Source organism: Oryza brachyantha, chromosome 4, assembly GCF_000231095.2.
Source record: "Oryza brachyantha chromosome 4, ObraRS2, whole genome shotgun sequence".
Lineage (NCBI taxonomy): Eukaryota > Viridiplantae > Streptophyta > Magnoliopsida > Poales > Poaceae > Oryza > Oryza brachyantha.
The window spans coordinates 8,634,459-8,650,165 of NC_023166.2; the positions used below are offsets into that span (position 1 = coordinate 8,634,459).

Sequence of the window (15,707 nt, forward strand, 5' to 3'; positions counted from 1 at the left end):
GTTGCATCCCCTGTCGTCTTGCTGCCCAATTAATTTCCACTAATTGCATGCATCAGTTGGTGAGAGATACTTATCTCTTTTTTTGCCATTATTAGCAGGTGATGCTCCAGCGGATAAGCTTGATCGATGTGGATTAGCACTCATCCGAGTCGTCGTGGATGCCAACGTGGCTGGCTAATTAATCTATCGACCACACCGCGAGTTTGGTGTGGTAGATATGGGGGTAGGTCATTCTCCGTGCAAATTTTATAGTAATTTTAGTCTTGTTTAGTAAGATATATACCTTTTGTCGAGATTTATCTGTTGCTTAATTTATATCATTTGTATATATATATATATAGAATTATTAGCATCCATATTAATTTAAACAATACTGAAAAAAATCTTATATCGTGAAACAGAGGTAGCAAATAAATAAATAACGAATATGTTCTATTATATAGATATAAGACTTGGTGCCTACACTTACTATTTGTTACTAGTAATTACTAAATCATGGTGACTGATTTGTTTCATTCTATACCTTAATTGAAGACAGAAATGGAGCTCTATTATTGTGATCGAATTGTTTCTCAACTCAACTCAACAATTAAATGTTATGGCCAGCGTATGAAAACATATAAGAATGAACCTATTCATTTTACGCATTTTGTTCCATTTATCAACATAGACAGAGCTCTTTATATGTCGTGGCATTTCGCCAGAAAACTGAAAAATTATACTCTAGCCGGAAACGACCTTAATTTGCTTTTGAGATGACACGCTGATTAATCACTCTCCAAATTGTGCACTAGGCCTCCTAACTAATCCCCTTTTGTCAATGCTAATGACATGCATGCATGGGCCATGATTAATTAAGAAATTAAGCTGATTAATTAAGCTCAATGCATATCTTTGTTTTCGGTGGTTGGGAGGTTGTAGAGACATAGTATATGTATGTTAAGATTAATTAAGATGCATGCATCCTAGCTAGCTTAATGGTCTCCGATGGCCCGTATCTGGAAAGTTTGACGTCGAGTTGAAAGGGCCATTTGTGGAAAGAGTCATTGATTAATTAGGAAGATAAATATGTGACCTAATGGCTATAGTTTAATTGTTTCTGATGAATCATCAGATATATAATGCCGCAGTTTGCTGTTTAATTAAGTAATGTCGATTTGAGGGATTGACGTCACCGTCGTTAAGGGCTCAAGGCAGATTGTCGCTGCTTAATTATAACGCAAGATTAATTAAACATAGGCTATTGTAAATTAAAAAAAATCGTTTGATTTCTTTAAGAAATTTATAAATAGAAATATTTTTAAAAAAACACATCGTTCAGTATACTCAATAAATGTGCGAAAAAAGAGAAAAAAATAGCTCAGCCATCATTAATTGGCTGAATTAAACACTGGCTAATCCCATCTGAGGAATCATTAATTAGCTTTGTTCTTTAAGAAGAACAATGATGCATGAGTGCTGCTGGGCTGAAACGGATCGGATAAGTGAACGAATATTTTTCTTGTTTTTGTCAACGATAAAAAAATATTTTTCAGCCTATGAAGACTGCAGGTCATTGCTGATGCAGTTGCAACCCAAGTTGAAAAAAAATATATATTTAAGTATACAAGTGTATCATCTATCGACATAATGACATATATCATGACCTGTAGGAAACCGTATGCATCACAATACTGGAGACCATAAATTATCTATCATGATTGAGTTCAATAATAACATTTGGGGACGGGGGATTTTAGATGGTTTCTGACTTTTGAGAATTCTGTACCAGGGCCGTACCTAGATCACCCAGAAAAAAAAATCCTAGTCAAAGGTTTATGCGAGTAAAAAAACTCATGTTGAGATAAAAAAATTAATAAGTACTCAGGAATTAATATATCATGATGTATTTTTAATCAATTACATAATCATATTGTATATTGGCATGTTATATTTGCAATGTAAAAAATTTATGTTGATTGAACCACCCAAACTTAATATATCCTGCTTTGGAATGGGATGATTATTATGAGATACCAAACATGATATCTTACTAGTATCAAATTTAATACCACACCAGTATCACCTGGTATCAAGATGGTAACAGGTTATATTCGGTTGGTACCTATTGATGTTATAAATATTACGATGATATCAACTAATGCATTGTTGGTAACTTACCGATACAAGGATAATATCTAAAGTTGAAACAAGGATGATACTCTAAAATATAAATGGTACCTTAAAATATCTCAATTGTAATAAAAGATAAATTAAAAAAATGATAAAAGAATGTAAAAAACTACCAGGATAATGGATTGGGCGGTTGCCAGTACCCAAAAACCGTCCCATCCCTAACAGCATGCATGGTAAATTTGCATTCTAGCATTTCTGATTTAACTTATAAAGAAAAATAAAAATAAAAAACTAAATGCTGGCATAATCAAATTAGTTTGGGATGCACCGTGAACAACATGAGTAGTTAATTATATATGAATAGTGGCATGCATAGTAGAAAATTTGCATTGGTTAGCATATAAAGTCTTGAGGCTGAGGGGTGTGCATGCATGGTGTAACTCAGTAACTGTGCGGGTGAAAAATATACGTGTGGATAGTGGAGTACCTGATTTCAGTTCGATAATAATATTGCGGGGTGATCAAGTTGCATGCGCGGTGTTCATATTTGTGTGCATCTTTTTCTTTGCTGGACGCCCACACTTTTTAGTGTTTGTTAGCTCATTAAGCAAAAATGAACAAGCCCTTTGCTATTTGCCAGCCCATTGAATGAAAAGTCCACTCAGTCTGTTATGAAAATAGTCCAAGCGAAATGTGAGTTGAGTTCAAATTTTTAGCTGCAAGGGTTGAAACTTTTGGTTTTGAACTCGAATTTGAAATTGAAAAATATCAAAAATGAGCTGGGACTTTAATTATCTGAGTTAAAAGATTGATTCACAGTGGGGAGTTCTAACTTTTGAATAACTTTTTTTAAAATTTTGAGTCAAAAGTTTCTTATTTGAGTTGAACTTTTTTAGTTTTGAGTTCAGAGTTTTGGAGTTTCTATAGAATGCTTGCTCGGATTTCTCAAGTTAGAGTTAAATTTTCCTTTAAAACTCATGTAAATTAAGTATGTACGAGAAAAATTTACACGTATGCAGAGATGGTAATGAAGCTACGCCTGCTTCACGATGACTCCACTGTATGAATAGGGATCTGTATATGGTAGTGCCATTACCATATAATTTCTACGCCTGCTTCACGATGACTCATGCACTAACATAATGGTAGAGGATTTAGATCTGTTGGTACAGATTGAGATCTTCTATTATTATATTACGCCTCCTCATCCGTGGGACCCATATGTCAATGACTGTAATGGCACTACCATAATGGTAGACGCATGCATTCAAACTTGCAAATTTGTATTTAGGGTAATTTTTTGTTGCGGTTTTCGGCCACTCTTTTTCCCATAAAAAATACGTGGAAACAGATACTATGCATTTGAAGAGGCCCAACGTTCCAGCCGCTGGCTGAAACGGTCCAATACTCTTTTGAGAAGAAACAGCCCGATAGTACTGTGCAGTGGGCTTGTGAAGTCTATTTAGGCCCAGAAAAACCCATTTTGGAACAGAAAATCTAGCCAACGGACTCCCGTAAGACCGGAAGTCACTTATAACATGCGCGGACACACGGAGGCCCATGGACGCGGTCTGTTTTTTCTCCGTTATATTTTACTTGTACCGTCGAACGGTATACCGTACAGCAGTCGTTCTCTTTTGGAAAGCCCAATCCGATCCGAGAACGGCCGCCTCCTGACATCGAATATGCATGTTGAGTTTTGATACTGACAGGTCTGCATATTTGAACAGCTTCAAATATTGAGTTGTTGTGGGGGGGAGCTATTTTTACTTATAAAAAAACGCTGTGTTGATGCAATGATACAATTGGTTACTGATGTTGTATTCCTGCATCGAAGGTTTTTTTTTTTTGAGATAGCTTCTATTCCCCATCTTTTCGCTTATGCTATAAGCTAAAGTTTAAATTTTAAATCTTACATTTGGAGTAAATTTTATAGATTTTAATTATAGTTTATTTTCAGCATCGCTATGAACCTGTACATAAAATTTTTATTTATAAATTATTTTCTTGTTTGGCTTGAAATAAACAAAACAATCACTCCCATATATAACTACAGTATCTCATAGAATCTTCAGTTAGCATATGGAATATGAGAATATGCAGTAGTAAAATGTAGGAAATAATTTAGAAGCGTAAGCTGAAAGACTTAGCTTTTGCCGTATCCTCACGAGTTAGCTTATTTATTGCTCACTGTCCTTAGAATTTCAAGCACCCCAAACCATATCTAAATCTTGTTTAAAAACATGTTCAAAGTTCTGCACCTGTTGGTTGCATCCGCTTACAGCAGGTACAATAGCAGACTATAAACCAGCTATAAAATATTTTAAGGTGATAAAAGAAGAGAGAGAAGAGTAGCGGGCTACAGATTTATAGTCAGCTGTAGCATGGATTTCAAAACATATGTGTATGACAGGTGGGACCGAATATTATTTATGTAGTATATGGCTATTGTATGAATTAACTATTAAATTGGCTATAGATAATTTGTAGCCAGCAGTTGACTATAGTATTGAACTTACTGTTAGTTACCAAGCTGTCCAAAAGATGTAAAATTATACCATGGGAACCAAGGTACGGTGCATCCATGTCAAGCGGCCGTTGATTTTATTTTTTTTGGTTGTATTAAGCGTTTACAACCAACGCAGCTTCGTTTAATTTGCTCTCTATTAATTTGCTTTTGGGGATAATGCAGCGTTTAGAAATGCGCGTCTCTCAAAATAATTGGTCCATCCGAGTAGCATGCATGTCTTAAAACAAAGTCAAATAATGAGTCTAATTTATTGGCTACTATTTTTAAAGCTAGGCACGGACGTGCAATGATTAAAAAAACAGGTGAGATTTATCGAAGAAAGGTCGTGATTGGTTAGTAAGAGCATTATCGAAGAAATGTTGTATTGGTTCGTAAGAGAATGTAAGTGAGAAAATTAAATGAAGAATGATCGTAATTGATTGAAATGATGAAATACGTGTACAAATAGTTTTATTTTAGAATACAGGATGGTGCATCAAAATCGTATCATTTTAGAACAGAGGGAGCAGCATATACCAGTTACTCCCTTAAAAATAAAACTTGTATTATTTTTGTTGAAATCAACCCTGAACTTTTCGTGGATCCACGACCATCTCTAACCACGGCTCATTAGTTGGCTCTTATGTACGCAGTCAGTTAGATGCAATTGTGCAACGGGGCCATCTCATGGATGGTCACACCTAACGTTCCATTCAAACACGTCTAATGGTCAATGGCTTCCTACTCATTTTCTCGCCACTTAAATGTATCTGTAATCCCTATACTGTTGGGTTGTCTAATCCATCGTTAATTTCTAATCTTAATCTAATATTGATCACCTGTTATGCGGAATAAATTGAATATACTGACCTAGTTAAGAAGCCATTACGCTCGAATTCATCTTCACGCTCTATTTTCTCCTCTCTTTTTCTCTGGTCTCTCTTGCTGCTGATGTGGGCGTTGAAGCAGTAGGAGTTCTCTCCTTGATCTGGTATCGACGACCTTTGGGCCTTTACCTGCACTGTTCTGGGATTACCTCATGACTCCCTTCCAGCGCTCCAAGCGATCGGGCAATTAGGGTTACGAATTTTGTACTTTGAATTTGGGCGTCCCCTCCTCCTCTATATTTATATCGCTGGTGGGAGTCGAGGGTTTATCTCGTATTTAATATGGAGTCTGATACTACCGACCATCAAAATAAACTCCTATTCTATCTCCTTATCTGTTTCGAATTTCTTGTTTGAGTAAGTTGGTCTCTATCACTAATTCTTTTATCCAGTGTCTAACCGAAAAATCAACCAACATATAGGTCTACTTTTCTAATTCCTTTGGATCTCAGTATTTGTAAACATTGTTAGTGTCTCTGGACCTTGGATTTTGTGTGAATTCAAGTTGAAACAGTGTAGAGAATGCAACTATGCATTTGTTTCTTAATATTAGGATAATTTATCGCACTTGAGAATATACCATATTTTTGTGTAAAATTTTAAATCTTCACAAACTATACATCTCTAGGTATTAAATTTTTTTAGTATAATATCAAATTTGTTACTAGAGGTACTTTCTTTATTGCTCTCATTATTATTACATAGAAGACTCATATGAACATATTACTTACTGTTACACATGCACACTAATACCCATCAATGTACCTAGAGTATCAAATTATATACTCAAAATTTTAAAGACCATCTATTTATGAGCACCAGGATTTAAACCCTTCTATTTTCAATTTTAGTGAAAAGACCACTAACTTACTTAGAGCACGTAGAACCTTTAATGATAGATGATTCATCGTAGGATTATACCACAAATCTCGATGAGGAATGAAAATGGTGAAATTACATGCCGTTTCTAAAACCACCTTACTCATCATGAATCAAATGGTGAATTTATCATCCCATTCAAACCAAACATCCACTTAAATGTTCTCTTAAAGGCTTACAGAGATCTTTATTTTCTTTTTATTGCTACATTGGTTTAAATGTCATGTTCATTATTCCCTCCCCTCAAATATAAGGAATATTTATGATATTTAAGATAATTTAAGCAGCTAATAAAAAGTCAACATTGCTCCTAATTAAACATGCTTCTCGCCTTCTGGTTTGCCTTAAAAATGCGATAAATACACATGGTTAGTGAGATTGCACATAGAAACAAGTCATACTAGAGGGGATACTTATAATTTAGGACAAATTTTGGATTTTAAAAATATTATTTATCAATGTAAATCTATAATCGTGTATATATCAATGTGAAGTTCTTTAACCTAGCTTAAATTTATATAAATGCTAATAAATCCATATATGTACCAAATATATATATATTAATTATTAGATAAATCTATGACTGAATGAAATGAAAAGCCATACAGGGCAGCAGGGCCATGTGCGGTTGGAGCGGCCACTCAGGGCCCCTACACTGGAGGGCCCTCAAAGTATATATGAAATGTTTAGACAATCTTATTTTTTTTCACTTATGTTTATTTTTATAAATCAAAATTTAAAATCTTAACCCTATGAATATATATGTTTGGGGTTTTCTACCATAGTTTATTTTTTTAGCAATTACTTTTAGATCGTTAAGAATACATATATAAAAGTTTTATTTACAAATTATTTTTCTTTTGCAGCTGTGTCTTTTGACTCTTTTAGGTCCTATGGACCATAAGGACCTATGATTCTAGGATTTAGCCTGTCAACCGCTAACAGCTCAATCCGCCACGTCTCCGTGATTGCTCCGACATTCGTCTATGCTGTGACTGCTGTCGCGTCGCTACGTATCTCATCTCCATTTACATTTTAAGATCTCTATTACATTTCGCTGGTGGGCCTGACGAAATGCCTTAGCTTGTTTCAATATGGAAGTTGAGGAGTACATATATGATACAGTCTGCACTAAAAATCAATGAGACAATCAACACAAATCATGCCCGGTCAGCAGGTCGACGTACGACGACGAAAAGTCGGTATTGACGCCTGATTGCATTCGTTCTTTGAGGGGGCCGGGTGGCGATCCATCAAATCCTGTTTGCTTCAATTCTTAATTAATTGCCCCAACTTGGACTCCAGGCTGCCCATCATCATCATCAATCGGCCAAAGAAAACGATCGATCGATCCTTCCTGCAGGCAGAGCAATTCGCAGCACATGTACGCGTGACCAAGACCAAGAGCTGTACCTGTATGCATGCTCTGCCATCTTGACCAAGTCACCTCTTCTTCGTGTGTCAGGTGATTAATTAATTAACCCTGTACGTATTTGAACAATTCCGATTCCTTCATCTTCCGTTCGTTCCACGGTGATGCGTCTTGCCGTTTCGACCGGGGCGCACACGCAGTCCGAGTTGGACACAATCTCTAGTATTTGTAGCATGGTGTAAATTATCCCTCTTAATTCTCTTGTGAAGACTTGCACACCATCTCTATTGCTTCTGTCCTTTTTATAACATCACGTTATAATTATGCCTAGTTTTTGGATCATTGGTCTGTTATCTCTCCTCTTATTGAACTACATGATCTCAATATTTCTAACATTGGGATCTGTGGAAGATTTAATTGTGTAACTAAGGCACACATAGTCAAGTCCCTGGTTACAAAGCAAAAAAATTTATACCTCACACTTACTAAGCGTAATAGAACTTTTCGACACTAAGGGTTGTTTGGTTGGTTACCACAACTTGCTTAAGCTTGTCACATCTCAAGTTAGCCAAATTTTATCATGTTAGGTGTGTGTTTGGTTTATATCACACTTGTGACAAGATTCCCTTTTCAATATATAGGGCCCACATGTCAATGACACAATAAAGTGAGACAAACTTGTCACATACTAGCTATAGCTAAAATATGGCTTTATTTTTGTTATCCAAACCTTAGCCAAGTTAGCTAAAATATTATGGCAACCTTAAGCAAATTGAGTATGTCAACCAAACATCCCCTTAATGCTCAGGGTTTATCTACTGCATTAACTTTTGGATCTATGGTTAACTATTCAGCTTATAAAGAATAATTATTATTTATTTTATTCTATTTTATTTTATTATTAAAGAAACTTTAAGTTTGAATATACATATACACACACTAGAAAAAATGTTCGTGTGTTGCACTGGATCAAGTTAATTTTAATTATCTAAATTAAAATAAATTTTGAAATAGTAATTTTTTTAGGAAACTTTTTGTATTTTTCTACCCATTCTCATTTTTTCGTTTGTTTTTATACATAATCTGGAATTTAGTTTTTTATGTTTTTCTACGCAATCTTAAATTTCTTTGTGTTTTTTCTATACATAAAATTTCTATGTTTTCCTACACATTCTCAAAATTCTTTACAACCTCAATTTTTTTTGTACACAAAACATTTACTACCTAGAAAATACCTACACAGATGGTCAAAATAAACCTATGCATGCGGTTGACCAGCCCCGCCTTCATTAGAACTGCAAAATCAACATTTTGGCATGCATGCGCTACCACCACCTGCAAATATCGATTTTCGCAAGCGGTAGATTAAGATGTCTACTTGTAACAAGATTGATTTTTACAATCGGCACATTTTAAACCAACCGAATAGGAAAAAATGCTTTTGCAAAGAAAAAAAAAAGAAGAAGAAAAGCCTGATCATTCCTCAGCAATCCCAGCTCCCTAGAAAGTTCACAACAAATGGTCGCTAGCGTTACATCAGACACAAATTACTCTTTCCCTACATCTTCCCTCTGAAAGATGGTGCTTGCAGCTACCTTTTGGAGTGACATGTTGCTTTAATCCATGAGGGAGAGTTTCAGAAAGGGATGAGAGGATAAGGACAAATAGGGTGTCCATGGAAGGATAAAAGAGAGACGTAGGGTGCAGTCGTGACCTAAGGCATTGTTTAGTTTACAAAATTTTTTTGAAAAATATCACATCAAAACAATAAACATATATTTGAAGTATTAAACGTAGTTTAATTACAAAACAAATTTCAGATTTCGTTTGAAAACCGCGAGACGAATCTTTTGAGTCTAATTAATCCATCATTAACATATGTTGGTTACTGTAGTACTTATGACTAATCACATCCTAATTAGGCTCAAAATATTCGTCTCAAGATTTCTTCCACAACTGTGCAATTAGTTTTTTGATTCATCTATGTTTAGTGGTTCATTTAAATGTCCAAAAATTCGATGTGATATTTTAGGAAAACTTTTTGAGAACTAAACAAGGCCTAACTATGAAAATTTATGCAATTGGTTTTTTGAAGTCCACTTTATATATAAGGTTTTTTCTTTCATCTAGTCCCATTAAGAGAATCGCTTCAAAAGTTAATTTTCATGGACGGATCTTGATCTAGGGTTTCTTCTATCATTTCTTACAAGTGCAAATCAGACCCGACCTATCTTCGCAGGTGGGCACTTAACTCTTAAAAACTGTTATCTTGGACTTCAATTCGATCAGTGCTTGATTGGGAGTTTGGGACAAACTGACGACCCAGTCTGCTGTCACGGGTGACGATTAACAAAACAATCGATATATAAACGATACAAAAAAAAATGAGCGTAATCAGATCCAGAAAAAGATCGAACCGTGAGCCCAAAACAATTCATGCGTACGTCCGTCCGTCCGTCCAGGTTAATTAATTCCAGGTAATTAATTAAAGCGTGATGCAATCGCGATCCATGTACGATATCTCGATCTGATGGCGATGGCACGGAGAGAGGGAGCTAGCTATAGTGATGAACATGAGATGAGAAGATATGATCAATATATAGAGTCCAAATTCCAAGTAATTAATTAATTGTTAAGCAAGCAGCAGCACCTGGTCCTGGTCTCGGTTCAACGGATCGAGCACGAGGTGCTATCGCCATCGATCCAATGCTTATTTTATTCTAATTTACCTCCTGATTCGCTTTCGTTCTGCTTGCCTTTCCACCACGCCCAGGACAGGAGGCCCAGTCCACTGATCTCCAGGGTACTGCATTATCTCTAAAATATAGTTATCCTAGATATTTAAACTATATATCATAATATATTATATGCTATTTTTTTATGATGGTTCTCATGCCAATAAGAAGCTTGGGAAGGAAACTACACTGTTTATTTAAAACTAAAAATTAATCGCTTAAGTAACTAAGATGGTATCTTTTTGTTCTAAATTTAATATTTGTTAAATGATGAAACGTTTATATTTTGGAACTTGTGTGGTAGTTAGCTTAGTGATTAAATTACTAACCAGTATGCGTGCTCCAGCTCTGACGGCTGACCATGTTTATGTCTAATATAGTTTGATCAGTGAGCGGATCGATCACCACACATATTTTAAATTAGCTTGCCTGCTTTGACCGACACTTGGAATTCTTAGTATATATGAGCAACTCACAATCTCACATGGGGAAATTTTGTTGACTGGATCCGTACATACGTGCTATTTTGCCAAACATTATTCACTAGGGTTGTTTAAATTCCGATATAATCATATATATGGTAATTTTGTCATCGAATTTTCTCTTCTTTTTCTTTTTTTTTTTTGCGTGTGGTGTACTTCGACGTGCCTAGTGTGGTCGTGTGCCTTTCGTGCGATTTGAAAATGAGACCATTTCGCTTGACTATCCTAGTTTTGGTTTCTAGAGAGAAGAAAGTTATATGTGTTTGCACAAGTTGGAATAAAGTGAATTTTGTTCTTGTCTACATGTTGGGCTCATTTCTAGGGTGTAAAAAAACACAACTTTTTGACTATGAAGTTGCCATGGGAAGCAACCCATCCCTTTTACACGGCCCTTCCGCAAGATAACTCAGCAGCTTCTTTGATCTGATCTGATCTCTAGGAAAAAATTAACCCAAAAGAGGACCATCAGTTCCAATCATGTAGTCCATGTCATTTTCCTGTCTAAATCAGGGCACCTCAGCGTGCCAACTTTAAAGATGAAAACCACTTTCCCCAATTAATCTAATTGGTTTGCAACTTGCAGAACAGTATTGAGTTGCGTGCATCGGCCAGTTTAGCTGAAAGCTTGGGCTGAGATCTATCTTTCGTGCAACGAAAACCTAATTTCGACGAAGAAAGACCGAGAATTTACTCATAGTTCAATAGATGGTGTTAAACAAAAGGATCCTGGATCTAAACTTAATGTTAAATCGGCTGGTACCATATAAAATAGAATATTTTTCGTATCTCGGGTTGTGTTTTATTTTTGTTCATTTGGTGTCGTGGAGTGAGAAAGAAGAGATATATGTTTTGCTGCGAGGAGATGTATCTCGTGACTGCATAGTTGCTATTGTAGGATCGCAACAAAGTAAAAGAACTACCAGAGGGGGGTGAATGGTAGCTAGATCAAAAAACCAAATCTTTTTGCGGAAACAAAAAATTACCTTCACAAAAGCCTTACCGAAGCCTTCGGTCGCACTGCGAATGTACCACCGGTCAGACCGCCGTTATGTGGCCGGTCAGACTGCTCGCATAACCTCGGTCAGACCACCGTTGCGTGGCCGGTTAGACCGCCAGCCTACCTGCGGTTAGACCGTCGGGATCCTAGAAAAACGCCGATCGATAAAGTTTCAAGATGTAGATTGAATCTCTCGACTTTTATTGATCAACCAGTGTTTACAAAGTGCATAGAAAGCACTCCTAACCAAAACTTTCGATCTAAAATCGAAATAGAGTCGAAACCCTAACTTTTGATCTCAAACGGCACAAAAAGCTCACCGGGGGCATACCCCTCGGTACCTATTTATAACCTCGACGTGGGTATACAAGGACCACGTATCTAGCACGAATTAGGACTCCCAATCTCGTGGGAAACCAATCTTTATCCGTAACTAACCATATCTCTATCTCTAATACAACAAATCTTCTTAAATCCGGACTCTATCCGAACTCAACTTCCATATCGTATACGCACACAATATCTCCATCGTATGCCACATGGAATCTTCACCACCACGTGCATTGAACTCTAACCTAAATATCCCGCATGATATCTTGACCACTGGACGTCAACTTATCTCCAAGTTGACTCCCGATCCATCACCGGCAACACTCTCCCGAGGCATCAAGTCATCTACACATGAATCAAACAAAGAAACCATACTTCGAGACCAAGCTATCTCCAACTTGACTCATGATTAGTAAAACAACAGTACCCATACGTATAGAAACCAACTAGAAGTCGAATTCACGAAGAACAAATCCGAAACTGAAAAGAAAACCGAAAACTGAAACTTTCGGGGCTTACCAGCCGGTCTGACCGCCCAGATATCTGCGGTCCGACCGCAGTTATTTGAAAGGTCTGACCGCCCATATACCTGCGGTCTGACCGCCCGGTCAATTTTCACAAAAATATGTAACTCGCAAACCACCAGTACTGATATATATAACAGATAGATGCTCGATCGGTGTGTTAGGAAATTTCCAGAAATTTGGATGTTGTGCTACTTTTGTACGTAAATAAAGATTCCATCAATCTCATCACTTTAAAAAAAAATCCATTAAACAGGGGTTACGATGAAAGAACCCCAGCGATCAAAGCAAAACATGCAAGCATGGAGATAAGCTACGTGTAGTATGATAAAACAAATTTAACATATAGTCTTCCGTCCCAGAATAAATCAACTACCAAGAGTTTAAATTCCGTCTTAAAATAAATCAGTACATCTACATCTACCGCCGATTTTATCTCTTCAATACTCATCACCTACACACTCACCGATATTATCTTTCTATTAATAATGGTTAATTTCGTTCTTTTTAGTATTTCGTAAAGCTTTTTTTTTAACATAGCGAGTATTGAGCTATCCAGTGAGTCACTCTATGAGAAGTTCCTACTCCATCCATCTTAATTCTTTTGGTGTCAAATAAAAATAACGAATGAAAGTACTCTTCAACATTTTCTTTTAGAAAAAAAATAGTCTATTACACACTTTGAATATGTGAACACTTTGGTTCAGTAACTGAGTGTGATGCGGCAAGACCAAGCTACAGTGCCGTGTGTAGCGTGGTACTAATGGATTGATCACACCATGGTAACGTGTCCAAACAATTCTTTACAAATGTATATATATCCTATAATTTTTTGGGGAAAAAATAAGATATGCAATTTCAGTGTCATTAAGAAAAGAAAACGATTATTTCCACACGCATTTCGTAATGCCTAATTAATGTCCTCGTCCCTAGTAGCTAATTAATACTCCAACCATTTTACAATATATATATATATATATATATATATATATATATATATATATATTCTCTTCATCCGAAGAACAAACTATTAATTTTAACATTATAAATTTCCCCAAATAAAATTAAATACATCAAATTCTTCACACACATTTTCATATAACCCGTTCACAATCATCCACATTCCAATTTCCCCACACCTTCATGTCTCAACCAACCGTAGCCATGTTCTATTTTTTACTTCGACGTGTACCAAAGGTATCACTGAAAAAAAAGTATTACTCTCTTCATTTTCTTTATATTTTTATATGATATCGTTGACTTTTATATTTACGTTTGACCATTTAACATATTCAAAAGAAATATATAATTATTAATTATTTTGTTATAATTTAGTTTATTATGATGAGAACTTTAAGTATAACGTATAGTTTTATATATTTAGATAAAATTTTTAAATAAGTCGAATTGTCAAACGTAAATCCCAGAGTCAAATGACGTCATATAAAAAAATATAAAGAAAGCATAAAACTTATCAAATTTCGAGATGGATGGAGCATTGAATAAAAATAAATTAGCGAAGGAATAACATTGGGTAGCCTCCAAAACCCACCCGCCCATGGGGGGTGCGGTGCCACGGTCGCCATGACGACGGACGGCGACGCGCGCGACGACCCACCCAACCCCAAGCTTCCATCTCCGCTATATATCGCCGCCTCCCCCTCCTCGTCTCGCCCAAGAACGCGACCGTCTCTCTCTCCTCGTCCTTCCTCTCTCTCTCTCACCGTCGACGAGCGAACGATCCAGCAAGGTAGCTAGCTAGCTAGCCAGCCAGGCGCGTCGATCGACGACGACGACGATGGTGGTGGTGGTGGCGCAGATCGCGGTGGCGTCTGCGGGCCTCGGGATGCTGGCCGGCGTGGCGATGGCGAACAGGTCCATGGGAGGGGCCAGCGAGAGCGGGGGGAGGAGGCTGACCTCCGGCTCCGGGTCGATGTCGTCGTCGTCCGCGGCGGCGGCGCTGCGGTGGACGGCGCCTCCGCCGTGCGCGGCGTGCGGGGGGACGGGGCGGGAGGAGTGCCGCCTCTGCACGCGGTGGTCCGACGGGGACTGCTCCGGCTGCTGCGCCTGCGCCGGCACGCGCCGCGCGCCCTGCCGGAGCTGCGGCGGCTCCGGCACCGGCCGCCGCGCCCCCGTCCGCGTCTCCTCCGCTCCGCCCGGCCGCCTGCACCTCAAGCGCTGACTCGACCGCTGCTTCCATCCAATCCAACCTGTCGATCGCTCGCGTGGTCGAGCTCGCCATGGCTAGGCTTAGCAAGCTCTTGATTGATTTCTCCCGCCGGCAAATTCGAAGGAGATGATCACCGTGTAACATACTACTCAGAGGAGAGCACTAGATTAGCTAGCGGGTTAGTTAGTTAATTACTCTAGCTGATTAGTAATTAAGTAGCACTTAGCTTAATTACCAATTTTTCATCAGGCCTCCTGTGCCTGTGTCTGATCTGTTCATGCGTCAATTGGTATGCACTCTTCGGAATTGGAGAAATGGGGGAAAAACATTGCATATCTATGTCGTCGGAAATTGCAGTGTTCATCTGTACAATAATTATTCAGTAATTTACCAAGTAGACACACCACTTGCATATATATATTCCACAGATCAAAGAACTGAGCTGACTAATCAAATCTTACCCATGTTTACGGGAGACAGCCGATGAAAACGGAAACTATTTTCCAAGCGTCTCATGCCTTCAAGCTTAATTATTTTATAGATTTTTTAACTAGACGTTCTGAAAATCCAAATAAAAATCTGAACCGTTTGGAAACTAGAGATTCTAGAAGAAGCCGCAGCGGCCAGAAGCTCCCCTAAATAGGTCCTACGCCACCAGCACCAGCAGGATCGATCGACAAGCGGGGAACAGCAGAAACGGCATCCGG

General features: G+C 37.7%; 1 protein-coding gene across 1 annotated transcript; it reads left to right on the forward strand.

The window, feature by feature from the left end:
- Window positions 1-14,475: 14,475 nt before the first annotated feature.
- Window positions 14,476-15,493, forward strand: LOC121054253. The gene has a single exon (XM_040523506.1). The coding sequence runs from the start codon at window positions 14,629-14,631 to the stop codon at window positions 15,010-15,012; it is 384 nt and encodes a 127-aa protein (XP_040379440.1). The 5' UTR covers window positions 14,476-14,628; the 3' UTR covers window positions 15,013-15,493.
- The last annotated feature ends 214 nt before the right edge of the window (window positions 15,494-15,707 follow it).

Excerpts from the sequence above, each read along its gene's own strand:
- LOC121054253 (XM_040523506.1), top strand. The coding sequence starts at position 14,629 with ATGGTGGTGGTGGTGGCGCAGATCGCGGTGGCGTCTGCGGGCCTCGGG.